We start from the raw sequence: 26,056 nt of genomic DNA, 5'->3' as shown, positions 1-26,056 counted from the left end.
CGCCACATCAACTCTTTTCTAAGCTGAAGCCCTTCCCACACGCGTTCGGCGGCGACAATCACCCTTGGCTGACGTCATTTTCATCCGTCGACTCTTCGGTCGGAAAGCCTATCGGGAAGTTTTCGAAGGCGAATCCGAAGGCGTTCTTCGCCAAGTGTCGCAACGCTCCCTTTCTAAACCCTGCCTTCCCTCTCCGCCCGCGGCCGTAAGTCACACCCTTGGCTCTTAGAGTAGACGCGTCGTCCTTTGGGGGCCGAGGCGGAGTTGGGAGGAGGAGGAGGAGGAGGCGCGGCGCGTCTTCGCTTTCGGGCCCCCGCCCGCGCTTCCCCAGGCGCGGAGGAGCGTTCTGAGCACAACTTCCGCGAGAAGTATGCGCGTGAGAGGAGAGCGCGGCGGCTCCGGCGGCTGCGACTCCTCCGACCATGCAATGGCGGTCGTTGGTGTTGGCGCTGCTGGCCCTGAGACTGGCCGGACAGGCCCTCCTGTGGCTGGCGGGGCCCAGCTTCGGCTTCTACCAGCAGCGCCTCCGTGCCTTTTCCTGCGGCAGTCCGGCCAAGGAAGGAGACTCCTCCAGCTCGCGGTGCCTCAAAGCCCCTCACTGGGCCTCTTTCTTGGGACGAGCATGGGGAGGCGATAGCGGCGGCGGCGGTGATAACGGCGGCGGCGGGGAGAGCTCCGGCCCCGCCGCTGCTGCTTCTTCGTCTTGGTCCCGCCGCAGTGGCGGCGGCGGCGGCGACGAGTATGAGCAGCGCTACAACCGGGCTTTCCCACTTCAACTGCGGACTCAGTTGCGCGACGCCGCCCGCAGCATGTTCTCTTTCGGCTACGACAACTACATGGCCCACGCTTTCCCCCAGGACGAGCTGAACCCCATCCATTGCCGGGGCCGCGGGCCCGACCGAGCCAACCCGTAAGTTGCCACGGAGGCGTTGAAGGGGCCGAGAGGGTAGATGGTTGCCCGCCTTGGCTCTCGCTTCCCCCCCCCTTGTTTGTATGCGGGACGTGGGATGTGGTGGCCGAGAAGAGGGGGGGGCATTATGTTAGTGGCATCCTAGGAGGAGGTCGCTGCCTCCTTGCCTGTAAGTTAAATGGACAGTGAGTGATTTGGCTTTAGAAAGAAAGTTAATTAACTGCTGAGTTAATTACTGTGTGAGGTACGTTGAAAGCACATTTTCAAAAGATAAGAATAGCTTTTATCCTTTGGATTCAGTCATCTCTCGGTGGTTAATGTGTTTCCAGTTCATTACTATCCATTGCATATAATAAGAACAATTATAAAATGCCCTGATTTAGGTATCGGACAATAACAATAAAAGTCCCCATTAGTATGTGTAGAAGATTCGCAGGATATCAACAGATGAAAGGTTAAGATAGTGATATAAACATAATTATTTTTTACTGAAGCCTTCCACTTCTTTGACACGGAAGGATTTAGTATAAGGCGACAACCATAATTCAATGGTCTTTTTCAAATGCCTTTTCTTTCTTAGATTTTATAGTCTAGCGTCTGACAGAATTATGTTGAATTTGGTGATGGTATTTTGCATGTTGTTTATACTTCTAAAGATCCTTGACCTTCTTGAAAATTGCATAAGTGTTGCTTCATTGCTCCCAAGAGGAATCTTTCTCAGGTGTAAATACTAAGCTTACATGCTTTGAAAGCACTAATAATTTATTTGTATGCCTATCTCTTACAGCCACATATATCAACCTCAGATTGCTTCTGAATAGTTGCGCGTATGGTGTGTTGCACTTTCTAGATTAACAAATTTAAGGGGATTTGTCTCATATTTTGGGCAAGTCGATTTAAAAGCGAGTTTTATGACATCTTAAAAATAGTGTACTCTTTTCTAAATAATGCCAACCTAAGAATATAATACAAATCCTGATGGATAGTTCTAATCTTCTCTTATAATTGCTAACCATAGTAATAATAATATTGTGGGGAGCAATAGGCCATTCTTAGTGTAGTCCAACAATTGGCATTGATATTGAGGACAGAGTATGTGTATGTTTATAAAATCCATGGTAACCAGTAAGGCTGTTTAAATTACTTGGAATAATTCTATCTGTACAGCAAAATCATGAATAAAGCATTCATTATTTAAGTAGTTGTCTTTGCCAGAGGTTGGTAGGTCCACTTTAACAGCTGTTCCTGTGAATGCATTCATAGAAGTGATCTTGTTGGAACTGTTAAATTAAAGCAAACATCCAGAAAATGTATATTGCTCTACTGAAAAATAGCTATTGATAGTTGCTAGTTCAATATAGGTTTCCATGGCTATGTAATCCTTTGTTAAAGTGATGACACATTGCACTATTAGATTTTGTAGTTTAACGGACATAGTATGATTGTTTTTGACAATCCTGAATGCCTTTGTACTTCATTGGATGCTTCTAAACTTTGCTAGATGATATTTGAGAATAGGGCATTCTTTTTTTAAAAAGCATATTTTTACACATACTAGCTTTTTCTTTTATTTATAGCAGCTGTAAAATCTTTTTGCTAATCTTGGTGATTAATATTGCACATTTCACTTTACATGTGAACTAGTATAATGCATATAATACTGGCAGCCTTTTTTTAAGTGTGTCTTTTAATTTTTCCTATTATAGAATTTACATACACAATTGCCACAATAGTTTTCATTGTGTTATGTAACACATTCCAAAAGAACTTTAATCAACTTGGTCCTTGGAAAAATATTTATAATGTTAATTTATCCTTCCATTTGCATTCCATTTTATTTTGTAACGATGATATTCATTTACCATTTTATTTGCAGTTTTGAAATATTCTTCTGAAACCACTTGTGTTATTTTTTGCTTTTAGTAATCTTAAAACATTAAAGCCATCACCAAATGTAGCCTTCTCACTTTTCATCCTTAACTTTAGAGATGATTCATGAACACCTTAAAAAGTCCTGAACCCAATACAGGTCATTTAGAAATATTAGTTTCTCAAAAAATGCACAGCTGTTGCTCTTTCCCTCCCTTCCTGATTATATAAGCTATGAATTCTTAGATTGCTACAGATTTTGAATGGTTTCTAAATAGAAAATATTTGCAAAAATAAAACTATTTTTATGGAAATGATAATATATATCTGTAATCAGTTTTCATCTGACACAAATGGTTACATATAGAAATAATGTGAGATTGACTTCCATATTTGATCTGAACAAAGTTTCTTGGAACACGTGGAAAGCTGTTCATTCAGATTTCGTAGTGGACTTAATTTGATTAAAAATTCTTCAAAAACTTGGCTGTTTATTAGAAGTTCATTTTGTCAGTATAAATTTGAACTTTTATTAGAAATAAAATAATATAATGTGCTGTCGATGTTATCCATGCTATTGTTTAGATATTAAAACTGTGCCTATTTTCAAACGTATGTGCCATTAAGAAGTACAGTTCTCTGATTTCTGCAGTCATTCTTTCCAAATAGCCTAGATTAATCTGATTATAGGATTAGACAGATTATTGTAATTAGCATAACACATTAGGCAAGTAACTGTGTGCATGTGTGTATGTGTGAATATAATGATATATGTTGTACAGTGAAATATTTGTGCAATCTCAAATTTTTGCAGATTAAGTTTATATAATCTTGTGTCTTTTAACAGTATTTCTGGTGTTATCCTGTTAGAATAATGAAACATTGAAGTAAATATTAACATTTTCTAAATAGCATACTATCATTTTGGTTATTTTTTCTAGGTATGTATAAAATCCCCAGTGTTCTTGGATGATTGTCTTTTTTTTCTTCAGGCCAGACGTTCTTTCTATATTTTTCATAGAATTATCATAGATTAACTATAGCTCATTTTTTTAAAATCATAGACTACTATAATTAATTATAGACCATTTGGTTAAGTCCAGGGAAGTAAGTTCCATTTCTTGAAAAAAGGAGTATTTAAATATGATTAAATATGTTGTCTATAGATATTTTTCTGCAAAACAGTTATTCTTAATCATTAATATTCTAAATAGAAAGAGTTTGCTGTATTAGAGTAAAAATGAGGCTTTTTGCAAAAAATAATTGATATCAGGGCTGCATGGTATTTACATCAATTTTTACTTTACAAAATTTACTTACAAGGGACAACAGCTTTTCTTTGTCATTTATAGCACTTCCTGCAGCTCCAAGCTTGAGCAATTACATAAATATTTCATATTTTCTAAAATCATGTAATGTGCTGTATAATATGCAGCCTACTCAAGAACAGTGCAAAAAGTTTTAGGCCAGTTTGTAGAGAAAAAAATCTCCCATCTTTAGAAAGCTTCGCATGCATTTTTAAAGGAACTCTATTTTTACAATGATAAAATGCTATTTTGGCTGAGCAATGGCTTTTTGCTTCAACTATTTTCTACAGGAAAAAGATGGTCTAGGGATAAATAACTGTGCTATAAGATGAGTCCAATTTGAGTCCACTTTTTTCGCATTTTGGCTAAAATCACCTTGTGTAGAGTCCAATACTTAATACATTGGGCTACATTAGTTGTGATATAAATAATATATTATTGTTTAAAATACCATATGTATCCAGTTTCTAAAATCAGATTTGCTTAATCTACTGAGTACACTTGAGTACTCCTTTTAACCATAATTAAAACTTCAGTGGAAATAAGTCTCAGCTACTTTGCTCTCATAAGTTTCGTACCATGATATTAATATACAATTCCAAACATAGTTTGTCTAGGAAGTAAATAAAGGTGGGATAAAAATCAAATAAATGAAAGTGTTAATAAATAAACAAAAATATTAACACTATGAAAGTGTTAATGTTATGTTTAAGCTATATAGCTGCAGCTGCAATCTTATGCCCTTATTTAAGAATATTTCCCTTAAAATTCTTTGGGATGTTCTTCCAGTTAATGGTATGTAGAATTAGGCTATAACACTTAAAATTTAACTAAGTGAAAATTTACCTAAGTCTTTTTAAATTTGGTTGAACTAACTCTAATGAAATTTATTTCAGTTCAAATCTGAATATCAATGATGTCCTGGGAAACTACTCGCTTACTCTGATTGATGCATTGGATACCCTAGCAGTGAGTTAAATCTATTTTTTTTATTTCTGAAAGGAAAAACAAGTACTAGCAGAAATATATATATCAAATTTCACAAAAATATCTTCATTAACACAGTGCCCAATCCCTCAGTTTTGTAATTAGAGAATTGCTAAAGAAGATTTTTCTAGGCCAATATTGACAACAGTCCTGATCTTGCAAAGTTATGAGACAATCCCTTTCTTTAGCCTGTAATAGGGAGGGTTCCCCCCCCCCCCTTCACGCTTGGCTTGGCAAATGGGCTTAAGCAAGAAGAGATTCTTTTCTACATGCCACAGATTTAAGAAATAGAGGAGTTTGTAGCAACCACGAATTTTACAATTAAAAAGTTTTGACACAGAGGTGTTGTTGTTGTTGTTAGGTAGTTTTATACTTTAATTAATTAGGTAATTTAGTATTTTAAAAATATTAAATATACTTTAAGATATTGCTTTTCTATCCCATGTTATGTTAAGTTCCTTGCTAGCAGAGGTAGGGGAGAAATTATTTCAGTTCATATTTTCAGGTAAAGCTAACTATTTTATATTTCTCAACTAAGCCACATTTAGTATTTTACATTAATAGATTTCCAGGCTTTGTGATGGAGCTATATGAACAAAAATAATACACAAAAATATTTGTCAAAAAGAAATATGTAGTTGTAACAGCAAAACTATGCAGGTGGCCCTTGGTATTTGTGGTTCCATGGCCCATGACTTTGTTTATCATTGCTAAAAAGGCACCAACTTGTGGTAAAAGTTTTCATTTATCTGCAGCTTTGCTTTGTGTTTTTTTGTAACAGTCTTCCAATATTTGAGGCACTGTTAACAGAGAAGAGGGGGTCAACCTATTCTCCAAAGCACCTGAGGGCAGGACAGAAAGTAACGGATGGGAGCTTTATCAAAGAGAGATCCAACCTAGAATTAAGGAGAAATTTCCTAACAGTAAGAACAATTAATCAGTGGAACAGCTTGCCTCCAGAAGTTGTGGATGCTCCAACACTGGAGGTTTTAAAGAAGAGATTGGACAGCCATTTGTCCAGAATTGTACAGTTTCCTGCTTAAGCAGGGAGTTGGACTAAAAGACATCCAAGGTCCTTTTCAACTCTGTTATGTAATTCTGAAAAATGACAGAAAGGCTTTGCATGTACTGTATATAAAATACATTTTTTTCAGGGTTTCATTATATGGTTCTTTGGCTGGAATAAAAGCACGCATAAGAGAACCATTTAATTATTAAAGGGAATGTTGTTTATAGAAACATTAAGAAAAATATCACACAAAGTTAATGTTTTAGAGCAAATTTTCATAACTGCATAATTTTTGTAGATGTGAACTTTTAAAAAACCATAATGAGGCAGAGATTGATTAGGGGAAGCACTTAAAACTGGAAAAGTGAATTGAAATTGACAGATTTGTCCAGCTGTTCAATTAAATCATATTGAAATAATTGATTTTATTGCAAGCTGATAATTTGACTTTTTTAACCTCAGTGTTAGTAAGTCTGTTCTAGCTGTGTGCCTATCACTAAATATTTTATCATGTTATTAAATACTTTAAAAATACATGTTACGCATTTAATCCTGCTTTCTCCCCCCTCTCTCCCTGCCTCTCCCCCCTCCCCTTCTCTTCTGTCGCTAGTTAAAAGTTAAAACAGTTTCTATAAATTAACACTTGATTCCTCTTTGTTTTGTTTTAACCTAGTGGGTTCACTATTGTTTGTAACAGTATTATAAAACACTTTTTAGAAAATATTGATAATAGAAATATAGATTGACTTTGACTTATGACCAATTGTTTAATGATACCTTCAAAATTATGGCGGAAAAGAAAACGTTACTTATGATCCATTCTCGAAGTTCTAACTGCTGCATCAGCCCCTCAGTGATGTGATTGCATTCCAGGCGCTTGACAACCAGCTCATATTTATGATTGGTTGCATTGTCCCATGGTTATGTGATCTGGTTTTGTGACTTTTTTTGCCACTTTCCATAAAAAAAAATTTCATTGGATAAAGATGGATTAGGAGTTACTACCACATGGTTTGCTTAATCATGGAATTTGCTTAATGGTCATGTGATTCCTTTTGTTGCTACCATAAAATAGAATCCTATTATGTAATGACTTAACAAAGTAAGTTCTGGGCTTAATTGTGGTCATAAGAGTGGATTGCTTTTATATTTATAAGACATTAATTGCAGATATTTAAATTTGTTTTTCAAATGTAACAATTTTGGTATAAAAATGTGCGAAGAGTTTTTTCAGATCTTTTTTCTTTTTCTTAAAGGTAATGGGAAATTCTTCAGAATTTCGGAAAGCAGTGAAGCTTGTGATAGACACAGTAACATTTGACACAGATTCAACTGTCCAAGTCTTTGAGGCAACAATTAGGTAAGATGTTGCTGAAATTTGACAACACTGAATATGAATAATACATTCAAGAAACTCTGAAACAAAATTTATTCTGCTTGCTCTAACTGATGAGATTCATATTATCAGTATCATAAAACAATAAATTTAAAGCAATTCATATTATGGTTTAATAACTTGGGCATATAATTAATAATTTATAAATTATAACTTGACTAGTTCTTTTAATGCAGCTGCTCATCAAAATCATAATCAAGTTTTGCTCTCCTATTTGGCTCAGTCTTATCCAATAAGATGATATATATTCTACCTGGCAACTATGAAATGCAGGATTAAGGGACAAAGTCAGAAGTTTATGATTAAGAAATACTTGTTTTGAATGGATTTAAATATCCAAGAATGCATGAATTACATTCATAAGTACTGAAGGACCTTGTTGATATTCTGCCTGAACCTTTATTTAATCTTGGAGAAATCTTAAAGAATGAGCAAGGCCAATGTAATTCTTTACCTTCAAAAAGGAGATAAGGAAACCGAAGAAGGATTCTTGTAGATGAAATAATATTTGGGTCAGATTTATTAGGCTTTAAACTGAATACTATAAGAATAGAGGTAGAAACCCTGAGGTAAGCACCACTGATAAACACTTTTATATTGCAGAAAGTGAAAGCTGAAATGTCATTTTTAAACCACTCACCTCAAAAAATTAAAGTAAAAAAGAACATGGATTCATAAGGCATGAACTGTGAATGGTACAATTTGTAAGACAAAATAATAAAAGAGGAAGGAAATTGCACTGTGTGATTAAAAATATTGATTCACAGAAATATGTATTAATGAACATGAAATGCTGTCAAGAGCATTTATGTTACAAATAAGATGAGGAACAAATGAAAACAATACTGTAACGTCTCATATCACTTTCCCATTCAAGAAGATGTGAGTTCTTCCAAAACCAACTTGCAGTTCTTTCAAAAAATTATCATTTGTAGCAATGGGAGATGTCAATTGTTCTGACATAAGTTAGAGCCAGTTCTATCACATTATCTTTCCAGAAGATCCCTTTTTGTTGATGGCGGCATGCTTCATCAGAGGTTGGAGAAAGGCTCAAGAACTTTAGAGTGTTTCTATTGCTTTATTATGCTTTTCTGCCTTTAAAAAATCTTATTGCTGTATTGAGATCTATTGATATAGACCAGTGGCAGTCAACCTTTTTCTACCTACCGCCCACTAATGGATCTTTCTTGATGGAAAAATTTCCTTACCGCCCACCAGTTTTTGCGCAAGTGCGAATGCTTTGTAGCAAGATGTTCTCGCAATCGACTTGGCTTCATTGCTTCATTAGATAATGACTTGTGGCACAGTAAACACATTGGAAGCTGTTTATTTGTAACAGATTCAATGAAACCCATCTTCAGATACTCTGGTAAATAGCCACGAGCATATTTCTTTTTTTCAGACATGGGTTCTAAATTTGTTTCACAATTTAACAACTATTTTTACTCTCACGTTTTGATCCTCACTCCACGCAGAGCTTTTCCTTTTTATCTCCTTTTTAAAATCTTCCTTAGGGCTATGTACAAAAGTAAGGCTGAGCTAGTTAGCCCACTTATTATTATTAGCCAACAACAATTCTCTCCTGCCTTTTCTTTCTCCTATTTTGCAACTGCTCTGCTCCGCTTCTGCCTGTCCCTGCTATCAGTTTCTACTCCTCCCCTTCCTCTTCCCACGTGTTTGCTTGTTCTCGCGCTTGCGCTTGCCTGCCCACTCGCACAAAAGGAGGTTTTAACCTCCGAAATCCCTAATGCACGCATTCTCGCGCACGTTAGTTCAAAAGGAGGTTTCAACCTCCGAAATCCCCACTGCCCACCTGGAATCCCAAAACGCCCACTAGTGGGCGGTAGGGACCAGGTTGACGACCCATGATAAAGGGTATATATGCATTGTCTTACTGCTAATATGTGTGATCATTGTGTGATCGTAATTCTGTTATTTCTGTTGCCGTAATATTCACAGATATAATCTCATTTAAAATAATAACCAATATAATTTCTTTTAGGGTTTTGGGAAGTCTGCTTTCAGCCCACATAATAATTACAGATACCAGACAGCCTTTTGGTGATATGACTATTAAAGGATATGATGATGAACTGTTGCATATGGCTCATGACCTGGCAGTAAGGTTATTGCCTGCCTTTGAGAATACCAAAACTGGAATTCCTTATCCAAGGGTATGTGTAGAACAATTGCCAATTTTCAGGCAAAGGAAATTCAGTCTTTTAACCCAAAGTGTAACATTTAACTTTGTCTTTAAAAATGTTCTATGTATACTTTCTTCTCTTAGCACTATCTACAAGTTCAAGCTGAATATGTCACTATTATTGTTTTAATATATTTTGGAAAGCAGATTCTGTAGTAAATATATTGAATGAACTTGGGTTTCCTCAAGGATTTCAGTGTTCTGATTTCTTGATGGCTAAATATTGACATGGTCTAGATATCCCTTTAAGATCATTTCTCTGTGGAATATGATGCAAGTTCATGACAGAGCACTGATGAAACGTCTGTAACTAACTTTGAAACTTCAAAAGATAGTAATACAGCTGCTTATTCCTTAGTAAGCTTGTATTTAAGCCTTCATATCTTTGCAGGTGAACTTAAGGACAGGAGTTCCTTCTGGAAGCAATAATGAGACTTGCACTGCGGGGGCTGGATCATTACTGGTGGAATTTGGAATTCTTAGTCGGCTTCTTGGGGATTCAACTTTTGAGTGGGTTGCCCGTCGAGCTGTAAAAGCCCTCTGGAACTTAAGGAGCAATGACACTGGGTTACTAGGTACTTACCTTTTTTCCTGGATATCATTCATATCGCTTTTTGGTTTGTATTCTTGTTCTGATAGCTGAACCTTCGTATTCATATCGATATGAGAGCAGAATCTTTTGCCACTGAATTAACTAGATCTCTAGACATTTCCAATTGCTTGGGAATATTAAATTAATCATTACTTTAAACTTATCATTTATATTAGGTTTTTTTTTTTAGTGTATGGCACATGTTAGCCATGGATCACCGAGGTGCCTGGCTGCTCTGTGAAAGAATTTTTTTTCGGGTGGTGTTATTTTTTACCTGCGGGATGCCTGAATGCTGGTAGGCAATCGGGGGAGGCTCTTTTCTTGTCCCTACGCGGTTTATTTGCTCACGGGAATTGAGCCCGAGCCTCAGTGGTGCACAGGTCCAGCGTCTTACCATGTGAGCCACCGCGGCCCCCTATATTAGTTTGAAAATAGTTCTAATCAAATGGAACCTATAATCAAATAGAGTAAGTTCATTGTTATTTGTATTTTCCATTTATTTGAGGTTTTTGAGTTCAGAAAGCAGTTTTGGTGCTGTATTTGAGAGTAGTTTAGAAATACCTGAAATCCAGCATGCATTTTTGTTTTTAAAAGATCCAGAATAGTAATAAACATTGATACTGTGGCAACCATTTCTGAAACATTGCAAAAGTATATTTGTGGATTCATATAGCACATATTTGAATTTTGAGTCAATATGGTTAATAAGACTGATTCTGATGTTTTTTAGGAGTCTGATTTTTTCTGGACAAATTAGATGAATATCGATTATTTAGAAAAATAAGATAAAATGATTATATTTAGATATAATCCATATGTTGAACTGTGGACATTGGAAAATATATTCATATTGCAGTATTGGATACTTTAAAATATAGCATAGCTGAAACATAACCCAAATGAGTCATCTTACTTGATTTTTCCTTTGTTGTTGAGAAGCATAAGTAAAAGGCATATGTAAATTTACACACACACACACACACACACACACACACACACACACCACTCTTGGATCAAAAGACATCAAAATTATTTTTTATACTTTATGTTAAAGCACATTTCAAGATTTCTGTTCTTGTTGGGAGTTTGAATTTAGAAAGAACCCTTATTAGAATTCATGCTTTTGAGTGCCTGTTGAATACTGAATAATTAAGTAGCAGAAAATTCTAAGAAAAATATGTTCAATATATTGAATCTTTGCCTTGGATTTAGAGTATGGACTTAGTCCATCTGTCAGTTAATGCTAACAAACCTTCAGTATGCTAACAGACCTTCAAAGTAAAAGATTTATTTCAGAGTATGATTTGTACTTTTTCATATATGTGTAATCTGATTTATACTATTGAGTTTTATTATGTACTGATCTTTGATGGCAATAAAAATTATAATTATTTAAAGAAATACACGGGGTAGAAAATCCTCTTTCTACTTAAACTACATCTAGAAAAGAAGGAAATGTGAGACATGGAGAGAGTTGTTTTTTGTCTAAACACTTATTTAACTAGCAATATGCCAGATGAGAACTGTCTTTTCCTGTCAGAACAGCTCATAGGTGCAAAGAGATGAGGCAATCATCAGCAATTCTTAACTGTCCATCCTGATAATAGATAGCTGATAAATAGCTCATCTAGTTCTGAAATCTTTTGTGACTCATTGTTGCAAGTAACAAAAAAGCCAATGGGTTTTTATGCTCTGGGGTGTGTCTACAATCCATTCCTTAGGTCAGGTTGCTATAAATGAGTCATGGAGAATCATGCAATAGAAAGTAAACCATAGATATGTAGAATGAAATATACATCTAAAGCTAGAACTATATCGTTTCTAGTTCTCAGCAAAACATATTATCTAAATAATAGGCTTTCTACCCATCTATATCCACTAACAGAAGGTTCTGTGATTGTATAGATTCTTTTCTAAGTTGACATAGAATGGAGGTCTTTTTAAATAATTAATTGCCTTCCCTTCCCAGGAGGTTGAGTTGTGCGTGATTGACTATAAACAATTGTAGAAAGATGAATTGTCTGTACATGGAAGCTTCAGCTGACTTAGATAATTTATCAATGAAGTGGACAAATTAGATTTAATCCAATGTTAATGCAGCTTTGAATTTGGTTTTATCTTTGTTTTTTTGGTAATATTGGCAATTGTACAGATCAAAAATCTCTTGTGTGATGTTATAGATGTGATGCCTGCTAGATTTTCTGCTTATATCCAATAATACCTTCTCTAAAGTTGTTCTCCTTTACTTTACAACAAAACATAAAACAGCCATAGCTCATTTATTCTCTGTCTCTTAAAATAATATTTGTGTTTATTATTATTACTATTGATGCTGAAAAATACATTAAGTAGATTGGATTACATTCTTTATGTAGTGAATTATCTGCCAATTTTAATCTAAAATAGTAAACTCATAATTTCCTTTGAGTCACAGATAAATATATTAATAAAGAATATGGTTTGATAGTTGGCCATATATAATGCACTTCATATATTTAAGTCAAGCGAATAAGGTGTTTACTTATCCAAAAGTATTCATATTTGAATATTTTGAATGTTATTGTACTCAAAATTACGCTTGTTTTTAATATTTATGTCCTGTGTGAATTTCCATAAGTATATGTTCTTTAATTTAGTATTGTACAAATATGGGGATTTTATTCTCCCCCGAGAGTTGTTTAATTGGATTATGATTCAGGTATGTGCATTTACATTTAAGTAATATTTTCCTTTGTCTTTCTCCCTTTCTTTTTTCTTGCTTCATAGGTAATGTTGTGAATATTCAAACTGGCCGTTGGGTAGGAAAACAAAGTGGCTTAGGAGCAGGCTTAGATTCATTTTATGAGTATCTTTTGAAATCATATATCCTCTTTGGAGAAAAAGAAGATTTAGAGATGTTCAATGATGTTTATCGGAGTATTCAGAACTACTTAAGGCGAGGGTACGTGAATTATGAGTGCTATTTTTAAGTTACTATAACACTGTTTGGAGAGCCAGTTTGATGTAGTGGCTAAAGCATCAGTCTAGAAACTGGGAGACCATGCATTCTAGTCCAGCCTTAGGTACAAATTCAACTGGGTGGACTCGAGCCTGTTACTCACTTTCAGAAGAAGATAATAACTTGCATAACAACTTGCATATATCTTGCCAAGAGAACCGCCAACTTGGTACTCAAGTTACCAAGAGCCAACAGTAATGTGGCTCTTGAAGGCAATAAATAAATGACCATTTAGTGACAGAAAATACGAAATGGGTTGATTCCTTCTATGTTATAAGTAGTCCTTAAGTTAACCATTTGTTCAGTGAATAAAGTTACAGTGATATTGACTGAATGATATTTATATATGGTCTCCAAAGTTATAGATGTTGCAGCACTCTAGTGATCACATGATCAAAATTTAGGTGCTTGGCAACTGCCCACACTTTACAACCAGGAAAATGCTTCAACTCTGTCTCACCTGTCCATCACTCCCCCATTTGTGCCCTTTTGGTCCCAACAATATGTGCCCCCTGCCACCCTGTACTCTTCTGACCCCACTGATCTTTGTCATCATCTTGCTCCAGCTTTTGACAAGATGGCCATCCTGGCCCTTTGCTAGGCAGCTGCTGGCCACCCAAGGCTTTCTGCTTGAGGTTGCACATGGTGGTTTCCTCAAGAGGTCTCAGGAAAAAGATCTCATGTGACCCACCACTGCCTCATTAAGGGCATGGCCCAGCAGCAAGCAGGAGGAGTAAGAAGCTGGTAAAAGTCAGATGGAATGGCGGAGTACAAAGCAGCAGGGAACTTATGGTGGTCTGGGTGGCTGCACCTGGGCCAGGTTGGTGCTTCTTGAGGTGGCTGTAGTTTCAAACCATGTTACAGTGAACCAGATTGGGCTGTCTAGTCCCATGTCATCCTGCTTGGCTAAGTTGGGGCAGCTGTGGCCTCAGATGTCTCAGAGGCTTCTGGTATGAGCCATGAAACCACTGAGCTTCAGCATGGCAAACAACCTCAGAACCATGTGATTCTGGACCTATTTGCCTAATAGCATTGTATGTTGCAGGACAGCAAAATGGCAGAGGTGGTGGTGGTGGTGGTGAAATAGGCAGTTGAAGTTGCAAGGGAGGTAGACCCTCAACTTGGAAGAATCAAAGTTCAGGTTGGGAGGGATCAAGCCAGGAACGACTTCGATTGGGGTGGGTCCTCGGCTCATGACCAGTAGAATTGGGCTAGTTATGCCAGGGTTGCTATCTCAAAATGACGCAGTTCCAAGAAATGGAGGTTTATTACCATATTGCTTAGCAATGAAAATTCTCATCCCAATTGTTGTGCTAAGTCAAGGATTATTTGTATATTATTTCACTCTTGGTTTCTGAAGAAAACTTATATATTTTAGAATATTTTGTTAAACATTGTGAGTTAACTTTTCCTTCCAAACCATATTTTTTTTGGCCTTGCCTCTTATTGACATTACTTCCCTACAGTTTTCATAGACATATTACATTATACATGTAATAAAATGCAGCCCAGAGTCAGAAAAAAAAGTCCATATTGTCTAATTTTTAGTAAGTGTACTAATAAGGGTACCTACAATACTTAGTAAGTGTATTAATATTTGTTGGGCGTTTAATTGTTCTCATCATTTCTTGTCCCATATCAAGTTACAGTTAAGGTACATCTCTGGGGTTGGAGCTGCATTGGATACTATTAATACTGTATCTGTAATATAACATGTACTTTGATTTTAATAATGCTCAATACTTATTATAAGTTTTGGTATAATACTTGCATTGAGTGGTAGAGAATTAAAAGAAATACCATTTGATATCTTCTTTGAACCAATGAATATGCATGCTTGTTGATATAGTGCCTTGAGTTAGGACTTGATTTCCAGTTACCCAGTTTTCAGAACGGAAATTTTAATACCTGTTAGGCCTATTTATTAATTGCACTAATAGCAATAATACTAATTTAACTTGCCTGCAACCTTAGTGATTCTGGGTGGCTCATAAGCAAAGAAATTACAGTCAAAATAATAAAATATAAAAGATGAAGATTAAAAGATGGCACTCACAATGAAATGAGTCTGTCCTATTGGGTGATATCTGGGTAATTGCCCTGTATAGATTGCATGCCGTTTGATTATAGGAACTAGAATCATGGATAATTCAAATAATTGTTCGTCGCTTGCCTTCAAATATTGGTATGAAACATTGTACATCATTTTTCATAGGAGGGAAGCCTGCAATGAAGGTGAAGGAGACCCACCTCTTTACGTTAACGTTAATATGTTTAGTGGTCAGCTGATGAACACCTGGATTGATTCTCTTCAAGCTTTTTTTCCTGGACTTCAGGTATTTCTTGTGTGTGTGTGTGTGTGTGTGTGTGTATAATTTCCAATTGGTGTGGAAGTGGCTGGGAATTGATTAAAGCAGACTACAAGCTTGTGTGGAGAAGAGTCAGAAGCCCATTTCCTTACCTAGTACTTCGAAGCCCTAGTTGTCCCTAGGGAATGTCATGGTGCTTCCCACCAAATTATTTAATTTCGGGGATGCTTTACTTCGCATTAATGCAAATAAATCATGATATTGCTTTACTTATTTACATAAAAGAAAATAGCATATGGATGTCTCAGAGTGGACATCAGTGGTGCTTTCTTGCTTTAGGATGAAATAATAACCTTAACTCTTAAGTCACAATAAAGACTATTGTTCTCAGGGTTCCAAGTAACACCCCCAACGAAAGAAGATTCCAAGGCTTGAGTTTCCTCAAAGTTCCATTTTATTAGAGATGTCATATTGGCACATCTGAGAAAACCTGAATCTGAAAGTTTCCAGGTTTCCCCCACCCAAGTGAAAGTTCAAGTCCTTGCCCAGCACCCACATGTCCATCGCATGATCCAATCAAGCACTGTCCAAAACATGAGATGCCTCCCAGTCACCTCATCGCAGCTGTAGGGCAAGGTGGCCTTAACTTCCTGAGAAAGAACATTATTTTGGCTATATATTACCCACACTCTGTATAACCCCCCTCCCATTTTTCCACACTAGAAAATGTGGATGCCTAAAGTCCACAGGTGGTGGCTTCCAGGTCTGACACATTGTGCATTCCATCTTAATAAAATCAACTGTTCAATGTAATGTAGAAAGTTTTATTTTTGTTATTTTGCTTCAGGTTTTAATAGGTGATGTAGAAGATGCCATTTGCCTTCATGCATTTTATTATGCAATATGGAAACGATATGGTGCTCTTCCAGAGAGATATAATTGGCAATTACAAGCACCTGATGTTCTCTTTTATCCTCTAAGGCCTGAATTAGTAGAATCTACGTATCTCCTATATCAGGTATTTAACCTTTTTTTTTTCAAAGCATGATTTTGAAATACAGTAAGTTCTTCATTAGATTTAAAAGTCTGTATTATGTTTACTGCTGGGATGTGACCTTTTGCACATTTTAGAATTGATCCTCAGCTGCTATATATATATATATAAAATAAGGATTCAAATCTTTGTTAGACCAGAATAGACCAACACTTGAAAATAGTGCATAAAGAATTAGAAAGCTAATTGTAGAAATTTCAGCATGAAGCCTTTCTGTACTATTAGCTCTATGATCTGTGGATTGGACCTCTATCTCTGCTGGTTAGTGAAAGATGCTAGGACAGTGATGGGAGGCTAGAAGTGACTGATGGAAAATATATCCTTTAGTTAAGAGAGTTGTACCCTGCTCTAAAATAAAAATTGTGTGGCCCAACTATTTTGGATATTTATCAACTAGTGTCCACTCTCTTTTAGGGAAGATTGCTGAGCAGGTTGCAAAACATCCAGGATTAGATGGATTATTTTTAGTTGAGATTCGGGCATGGGTGTGAAGTTGAAACCATGTTCTTTTGATTAATTTTAATTGGACCAGGACAGTATGAATTCAACTCTCCTGATGCTTTTAGACTTTTCAATGGTTTTTTGATACCACTAACCACAATATTCTTTAGAATGCCCTTGAACTGAAAGGATTGGAAGTGGGTGGCACTCTATTGCCAAAGATGTTCCAGTGAATTATTTTGGAGGCTATGGTATTGTTTATAATAAGTTTGTGCAATTTTTGCATGAACTGAATATATGTTCTACTGTTTCTTCAGCTTCTTTGCACAGTCTGCACTTCAAATCATTTGGTTGATTTCAAGTTTTGGAATCGATTGCATTAGTTCAGATAGCTTGCTCTTGCACAGCCAAAATCAAGCTTCCTTTTCTTTTTTCAATGTTATATTATCATATAGCACCGTTTCTTACATTTATTTCCTTTCGTTCATTAGGCCACAAAGAATCCTTTTTATCTTCATGTAGGAATGGATATTCTTCAGAGTCTGGAGAAGTATACTAAAGCAAAGTAAGTTTTCATTATAAATTACTAAATCCTTGCAGAACTGAACTGTGTTGCTGTGACGTAATTCAAACATATATACCTTCTTAATGTTGACCTAACAATTGAAGTTGAAATATATATACCATATACCTTCTTAATGTTGACCTAACAATTGAAGTTGAAATCCTAGGTGTGCTTACATGAAATAAGTCCTACTAATTTAATGTTGAGTGAATATGTAGAATTGCATAAGTTTTATTAGAAACACTAATAGGAGTGCTTGGAGCTGTGTTTTCAAATAGCTCTAATCATATAACAATTCCATTATAAATTTATTTTTTGTATTTAATTTTGTCTAATAATCAATGTTCTCGAGGCAACTTGAATGTGTAGAATAAATCAGTTGCATTGATTATATTTTCTAGCTGTAACTTTGTGGCTAACTTTGGGCCATTGGGAGTAACTCTGGCTAGAAATGGTTCACTTTACTTTACTTTATTTCAAACTTTTATACCGCCCCCTCTCCCAAGAGGGACTCGGGGCGGTGTACAGTCAGATTGAAACACATAAATACATGGGAATAAATACAAATATAGTTAAATACTAAATACTTAAAAGAGGAGGCTGTAAAAAACTGTACCTAAAGTAAAGCAATTAAAACAATGTTTAAAAGTAACCCCTAAAAATACCCAATTAAAAATATCTGCCAGGAGGTAAAAAAGACTATGAATGGGCCAAGCCGGCTAAACGGAACAGGTGAGTCTTCAGTTTTTGTCGGAAGGAGCGGAAGTCGGTGGTGGTTCTGATATCGGGGGGGGAGGTCATTCCAGAGGGTTGGGCCCATCACAGAGAAGGCTCTACTCCTAGGCGCCGCCCATTGGCATTGCTTAGTGGACGGCACCAGGAGGAGTCCCTCCCTGTGAGAGCGAATTGGTCGCAGGGAAGTATGCGGTAGGATGCGATCCCGCAAGTAGCTAGGTCCTGTGCCATGGAGCGCTTTAAAGATGGTAATTAACACCTTGAAACGCACCCGAAAGACCACAGGCAGCCAGTGCAGCTCGCGCAGGAGCGGTGTTACGTGGGAGTACCTAGTACTCCTCATAATGGCCCGCGCGGCTGCGTTCTGGACTAGCTGCAGTCTTCAGGCGCGTCCCAAGGGAAGCCCCATGTAGAGGGCGTTGCAGTAGCTCACATGGCTGAGTAGGCTATTGCTGTTAATTATTTTTGAAGTTGAGGACAGTTACATGAAAAGTTTTATTTTATGGAATAAACAAAGTGTTTGAAAAAGAAATATTTTAGACATACAGTAAATAAACCAGTTTTTTTCAGTTCTGATCTTTACTTCATAGTAATTCTTCCTTTTTAAAAATGCTGTTTGAATATAACATAAAACTAGTGGTATGACCCTACACCTGAATTATTATGGTTGTTTGCCGGTACTTCAGATGCCTGTGTTTCACCAGAGAATATGAAGTTTTGTGAGATTTTTGTTCATTTTTTCCAACTTGATTAGAAAGTTGCTGCCATACCATATTATACAGCTGGATTTCTGAGAGAAACAAAAGATGTTTCAGTTGTTGCAGTATCTCTGTTCTCAAAAGAGGCAATAGTTCTGTTTCTTTTCTTCATTGCAATTGAATCTCTGGTCTGACTTTGTAAAATTGAGAGCTTCAGAGCTAACTGGAGAAAAAAAAATATGCTACCCAAATTGCGAGCTCTTTATAAAGCGACTACCTTAATTCCTTAGAACTTTGCTATGGAGGTTGAAGCTAAAAAGGGGATGAAAGGTGTTCCATTCTGTTTTTCAGATGTGGTTATGCTACTCTTCACCATGTAATAGAGAAATCCAAAGAAGATCGGATGGAAAGTTTTTTTCTCAGTGAAACATGTAAATATTTGTTTTTGGTAAGTATGCTTCATAGGAGCACATTTTCTTTGAAACAGACTTTATTTACTAAAACTGTAATTAGGAACACATTTTTGTTACAGTAAAATAAATTTTAATGTTTCTATGTATTTTAAGTATGTTGTTATTAAGATGTTAAACCAAGAATGTGCATCATAAATACCGGTACTTTAATGGAACTTTGCTGTCTGATGTACGCTATTACTTGATGTATGTTCCCTCCATTCAAGAACCAGTGAACTACACCACTGACCAATGCCCTGTGCATCCCATATCTGAAACTATATCCCAATTGCTGAGGATCCAGACAATTTGTTTTCTAAAAGATCTTTGCACCTATCCTGTACCCATTTTCTCTAAAACCTTTCCTAAAAAGGGAAGGTTGACATGGCTGAATAGAGAGATTACTCTTCAATTACAGGCCTACATTCTCAAAAATCCAGGCAATCACACTACTCCTTGCTGCCTAAAAGAAATACACAGGGTAAGGATCCAAATGACTGAGCTCACAGTGGAGAATTCTGTCCTCTTCATCAAGTTCCTTGAATTCTGGTCACCTCACAAGATTCTACTCGAATTACTTACTTAACTTAGAATGACACTAATGATAATAATATGATGATAATGCTACAACGTACCTCGTAAATAATATACATCAAGTAATAGCGTATATCTGTTTTTTAGATTACTCCATAATCCTTGACACCATTACCCATGGTATCCATCTGGATATCTAAAAAGATTGAGAATTGGGCTGTGTTCTATAGTTCTGAAAATTGGTGGTTCTAGTTGATATTGCGGTGAGAGAATTAATTGATCCAATTAATGGCTCCTTGGATGTTGGGTACCACGGTGCTTGGCACCGTCTAGTGTTACTTAATGTTTTTATAAAACCTCTGGGAAAAGTAAACTGTTTATTTAGAGGTAAGATCCCATGAATATGAAGATATCTGCATCTACTTTTAAGCTGAGCAGGAGTTGCTAAGGTTATTCTGCTCCAGTGTTTAGAAGCTGCAAAGTTCTGGATGGGACAAAGCAGGCTGCAATTGAATCCCAATAATAACACATACTGCTTGTTTGCCTAGAAAACAGCAAGTTGGGACAAATGGAGAGCAGGAAGTGACTTTGAAAATAGGTAGTTTCAGTAGTTTCTCTCTCCCTGGGGAAGATGGCGCCTATATTATGTATTGCATCTGCAGCCCTATCTTTTCACAGAGCAATCAAAAAATCTTTGAAAGAAGATTTGGAGGTAAAGAGCCATTTTGTGTATTGCTTTTACTTCCTGTGTGATTTTTTAATATTTTGCTTATTACAATATTATTATTGTATCATAAGGCATCATCAGGTATTTATGAGGTTTTGATCTTCCGCAGTCTCTGGAGTGAAATGAGATAGAAATATTAAAAAGTAAATAATAATATCCTCACACTTGAACTATTACATTTATATATTCTTAAATTTCAGCTATTTGATGAAGAAAATCCTGTGCACAAATCAGGCAATAAGTACATGTTTACCACAGAAGGACACATTGTATCACTGGATAAGCGCCTTCGTGTTTCAGTAGGGCAAAATACCTCCCCTCAGGAGCAGAAGAAACCTGGAAAGATAAAGCCAAATGAACTAAAAGCAAACAACTCCATTTCTAATGTAAGTATAGGCCAGTGTCTTACATAGTTTGAATCTAGAAGTTTGGTACAGCAATTGTCTGATAAACTATTTAATAGGCCTAAATATATTATCTCTCTTCCATTGATAATGCCAGATACAGTATGAAAGAGTTAGAATAACAAAATCACAAATTGATGGAATTGTAAGGATATACTTGAAGCTCGGTTCTTTGTAGAATCAAGACACTATCTTGATCACTAAGTATTCCACCTTTATGCATATTATATATGGCAGGGGTGTCAAACTTGTGTCGTCATGGTGTCGTCACGTGACATATCACAACTTTTCCCCTCTCTGCTAAAATGGGCATGGGTGTGGCCACTGTGTGATGCATGCAGGCCGTGAGTTTGACACCCCTGATATATGGTATTCATGCCAGAGTGGTATAGTGGTTAGACGTCAGCCAGAAGCTGATTGGGTGACTTGGAGCTAGTCATTCTAACCCATTTCATCAGGTGGTTATTTTAGAAAACACTATATATTCTGCCTGAATAAATAGGTGCAATAGTAACAACTTCTCCAAGGTATGTTAAATAAGCTAAATGAATTAAAATTGCATACTGGTCTAAACAGATTTTCCATTATTTTAGCATACAAATTCAATATTGTGCATGCTTTGAGATTATTTAAGATTCTGGATACATAGCAGGGTGTATCACTGTTTGTAAAGTGACCCAAGCTTTTTCACACTTGTGGAAATTTGCAAAAAGAGGCTGCTTTAATGAACAGCAAAGAAGAGTGTTTGCATGAAGGGTGAAGTAGTATTTTGGAATCAGTCTTAAAGCGTGCATGGTTCCAATAAATTTTTATTTCCGCTTGAAATACCTGCAATATTCATGTTCGTGGTGCAATTGATGAGGCAGTCTGAGCTTCACAATTGTATGCTGAGGACTGTAAATTGCAAATCCCCAGTTTTTCATTGCAAGACTGAAAGGGAAGCACTGTATTTTCTCTCTGTCCCTCTTTGTTTTCATTAATTAATTTTCTTTCCTTTCATATTTTTGGGGAGTTCAACTTCCAATACGGTGCTCAAAATGCTAAAGCAACTTTTCCCCTGACTAAAGTTGTTTGCCTTAATGGTACAAAAAATGAATCCAGCTATTTTCAAGTTGGATTTTGACTATAATTTTATTTTACAAAGTGGGAAAGACATACACTTTTTCAGGGAGAATTAATATCTGAACAAGCTAGAGGTGGGTAGGTGTAAAGCAGATTAGTCAGTCAGGATGATACTGTATTCAACAGCCATGTTTAACTATTTTCTTTCTATATTGCTATGGAGCTAATAAGCAATACAGGTACATTGAATTGAATATTTGCTCTAGATCATTTCAGTTAAATAACTTTTTCCTTGTGAAAGTCAGTGTAATTCATTTTTTTAAACCTCAAAACGTAAAATATCTGCGTATTTGTAATTTTTGGATAATTTTTAAAAACTTAATAACAAACAGTACTTGAGTGTTTTTAGGGAGATTCTTTTTTGACAAGATGGTTTTTGCCAAAGTGAACTTTAAAAAATGTAAATATCTCCAATGTCAACTTAAACAAATATCTATTTACAGTGTAACAGAGTACCAGATGAGAGAAGATACCTGCTGCCTTTGAAGAGCATTTACATGAGACAAATAGATCAGATGGTGGGTTTGATCTGAATAGTTGTGAAATAATGCTAAGAAGATGCAAGACAACATCTCATTTGAAAATTATGATCCTCTTGAATTACAAGGCTAACAGCAAATGCAGGTTCTTAAGTAGTCACCCATTGTACTGAGAGTTTGATCTCTTGTTGAAAAGAGCATCCCATGTTAGATTGCAGTTATTGTAATTGAAATGGAGTAAAACGTGGCATAATACAAACTAAGATCTCATGCATCAAACTTCACAGCTCATATTGCTGATAGTTAAGGTTTCTTTAGTGGCTTGCACCTAAAATGCTGCCTTGCTATCACTTATTTGTCTTCCAAAAGAGAACATTTGGAAAGAACTTGCAATTTAAAATATATTTCTTAAGAAAGAAAATGGTGGTCAGAGGAAGAAAAGGGAATGTGCAATTATTTCCACCAAGTTGAAAGGTTTCACAAGCAATAAATAGTACTAATTATTGCTCAGGTAGGAAAATGGCTATAAGTTCTGGTTTACCTAAAATATCTTGCTGAATATATCATAATTGAAGCGCAGCTTGCATAACAGACAAGCTATTGCAGGACTATGTTCAGGACTAACATCATATTGGTTGATGTTGCAAACAGTGTTCTTAATTTGAATTGCACATCTAAGGGTGTATGGAGTTTACTAGTTTCTGAAACCGGTATTTTTCTTTTCTTTTTTTAATGTGCCTTCTGGTAGATAAAAAAATGCAAAAAAAAAAAAAAAAGCAAAAGCCATTCAGTTTTTCTCACTGAGTGGCCTTGCATTGCTGATTTGAAGAATCTTGCTATGTTTTTATGTTTTGTATTTATTCTTTCATGCCTTTCCTAGAAATCAACCTGAAATAATACAAAATTCAAGTATTCACATTCCATGCAGTCCTAATATGCAAGCTATTGGAACTAGTGCCTTGTTACTTTGTGACTCAGAACAGAACCGAAGAGTTTAGCTCAGTCTTTCCTAAAGTAATTTTAGATTAATTGTATTCCAAAACTTAATTAGCTTCAGAACGAATATTTGGGAGTTGTATACTTTTCAGACTCATTTTGAACTGAGTATTTTACATAAGATTGTAACCTTTATTCTGGACAAGTATTTATAATTTGGAGGACATGGAGAGGAACCAATTCTGTAAGAGGTTCTAACGTTTAATTTCAACTTTAATAATTGTGACAAGAGTTTTCATTTGTCTGAAGGTGATTGTATTGGTGAGTCATTTTTAAGAAGGTTGGGCTGAAAGAACCAAAATGTCTGTAACCACAGGCTTTATGTATTTCTGAGGAGTAAAATATCTCATGTTCTCCATCACCAATCCTAACCCTAACCCCAAATTATTCTCAATGGCTAGGAGAGTTAAAAATATCCACTTTCCTACATTTTAGCTTTATCATTCTTGAGGATTATCTCTCAGTAGACTGAAGCATGATTATTATTTCTCATCAAAGGATAAACTTGGCTTAGATTCCTAATCAGAAGCAAGATAACTTATATCACATCTTAAATACTTTACACCATTTAAATTTTCTTTTTATTACGTAATGTAATCTTATTCTTATAAAGTATGTTTTGTGTTATAAATCACATTTTAAGTTAATCAGATAACATTGCAAATAATTAGGGTTTACTAAATCTCTTTGGCAAACAATAAATCTCAGGGATCTCATAGTAGGGTTCTGTTTGCCTAATAGATTTTGTTTCTCCCTAAAAGTTATTTTCCTGTTTCACAATTGTTTTTTTAAGTAGGCAAATCAGAATCCACAGAGAACAAAATTCTGTGAAAAATGAAGCAGTCTCTGTGACTGAGTCTAGATCTAAATTGTTCCCCTCCTTCCAAAACTATCCCTATAATGTTTGACTTAAGTGCTCATTTAGAAGCCAAACATTTTTATTAGTATGTCCAAAACATATTAGGACAATGTAGTTGATAAAAAGTGAAGAGACCAATTAGTTATTCAATATCAACAGGTCTGCTAATCCTAAAGAACTGAACATTGTAACATTAGCTGCATTGGTAGAAGGAGTATCCAGTCTTCAGAAGGTTAGATTCCTTTAGAATCATGGCCTTTTAAAGTAGGAAAATTCAAGCCAGTTTAGAGGCATCTCATTCTTTATATTAGCTTAGTAGATTTTTCAGCATTATCAAAGTCAACTCCATCCCTGTTATCTGTCTGCTTTTTACTCGAGCAATTGGGTGTGTAGGAAATAAGGTCTTAATGCTTCCTTGGTTTGAGGAATGGATTTCATGGACCATAATAAGCACTTGGTATGAAGGGGAAAAAACCCAAGCCAAAGCAATTTGGTTTACTGCTGTAATCATGTTGTCAAGGCATGTAACTTCTTGCAACAAAACCACATTAATGTGTATGAGGACTAAACCTCTCCAGTTCAGATTGTTTTGCTACACCGCTTTTCAAAGTTTGTGCCTGCTAAAATGTTAAATATCCAAATTTGAATTATTTAGTTTTTAAAAAGTAAAGTAATAATTTGAGATGTAGGGATTTTTTAGAAGAAAAAACACTTAAGTTTGTTTTAGTCAGGTTACTAAAGTTCTGAAGTTTATGGCACTAACACAACCAAGTGAACCTCAAGAAAAGTGCTACAAGTGATTGAATCAACATAATTCTGTAGAAATTGATTAAATTGTACCTGTAGCATGGGAATTTGTTGGATTTGTTGACTTTAAATCTCATCAGTGCTAGGCAGCATATTCAATAGTGAAGAGTGATGGGAATTGCAGTCCAGCTATTTCTTGAGAGCTACGTACTACACTATTTTTTAAGTTGATTTCTTACTCTACCCCTGTGTTGTGATTTCAGATGGATACCGGACAAATTGATACAAAGTCCTTAAAACTGTCTGAAAAGATTATAGAGAGCAAACTCAAATTTTCAAATGAAAAATTTGAAACGCTCAGTTCTATCTGGTAAAACCCATGTTTAGTTCCTGAAAAATAAGTTGACCCTTCTATTACAAAATTAGTGTTAAGGCCAAATCAAAAATATTGTTCGGGTAATTTGCCAAGTCATAATTTCAGGCTGAATTTTTCACTATAATGTGCAATATGAATTTTTCTAGCCTAAAATGGCATTGTTATAACATGTATGTAATAGTGTGGGAGTTAAAGTTGATTTTTTAAGAAGAAATGTTCTGGAAATTGTGAAGATTTGAAAATGAATAAATTTTACATATAATTTGTATTAAAGGATTATTTCTTAA

The 26,056-nt window shown here is 35.8% G+C and overlaps 1 protein-coding gene across 1 annotated transcript; it reads left to right on the top strand.

Annotated features, from left to right (window-relative positions):
• The first annotated feature begins 215 nt into the window (after nt 1-215).
• On the top strand, nt 216-26,056 carry EDEM1 (ER degradation enhancing alpha-mannosidase like protein 1). The gene is made up of 12 exons (XM_081934145.1): nt 216-910; nt 4,983-5,055; nt 7,339-7,442; nt 9,481-9,652; nt 10,073-10,256; nt 13,040-13,214; nt 15,487-15,607; nt 16,428-16,598; nt 17,567-17,640; nt 19,425-19,521; nt 20,987-21,172; nt 22,756-26,056. Exons 1-12 carry the CDS (start codon nt 423-425, stop codon nt 22,843-22,845), a joined length of 1,935 nt encoding a protein of 644 aa, XP_081790271.1. The 5' UTR covers nt 216-422; the 3' UTR covers nt 22,846-26,056.

The sequence above is a fragment of the Natrix helvetica genome, assembly GCF_964273705.1.
Source record: "Natrix helvetica genome assembly, chromosome: 1".
NCBI classification, from domain to species: Eukaryota; Metazoa; Chordata; class Lepidosauria; order Squamata; family Natricidae; genus Natrix; species Natrix helvetica.
This window is presented reverse-complemented; position numbering and strand designations above follow the sequence as displayed.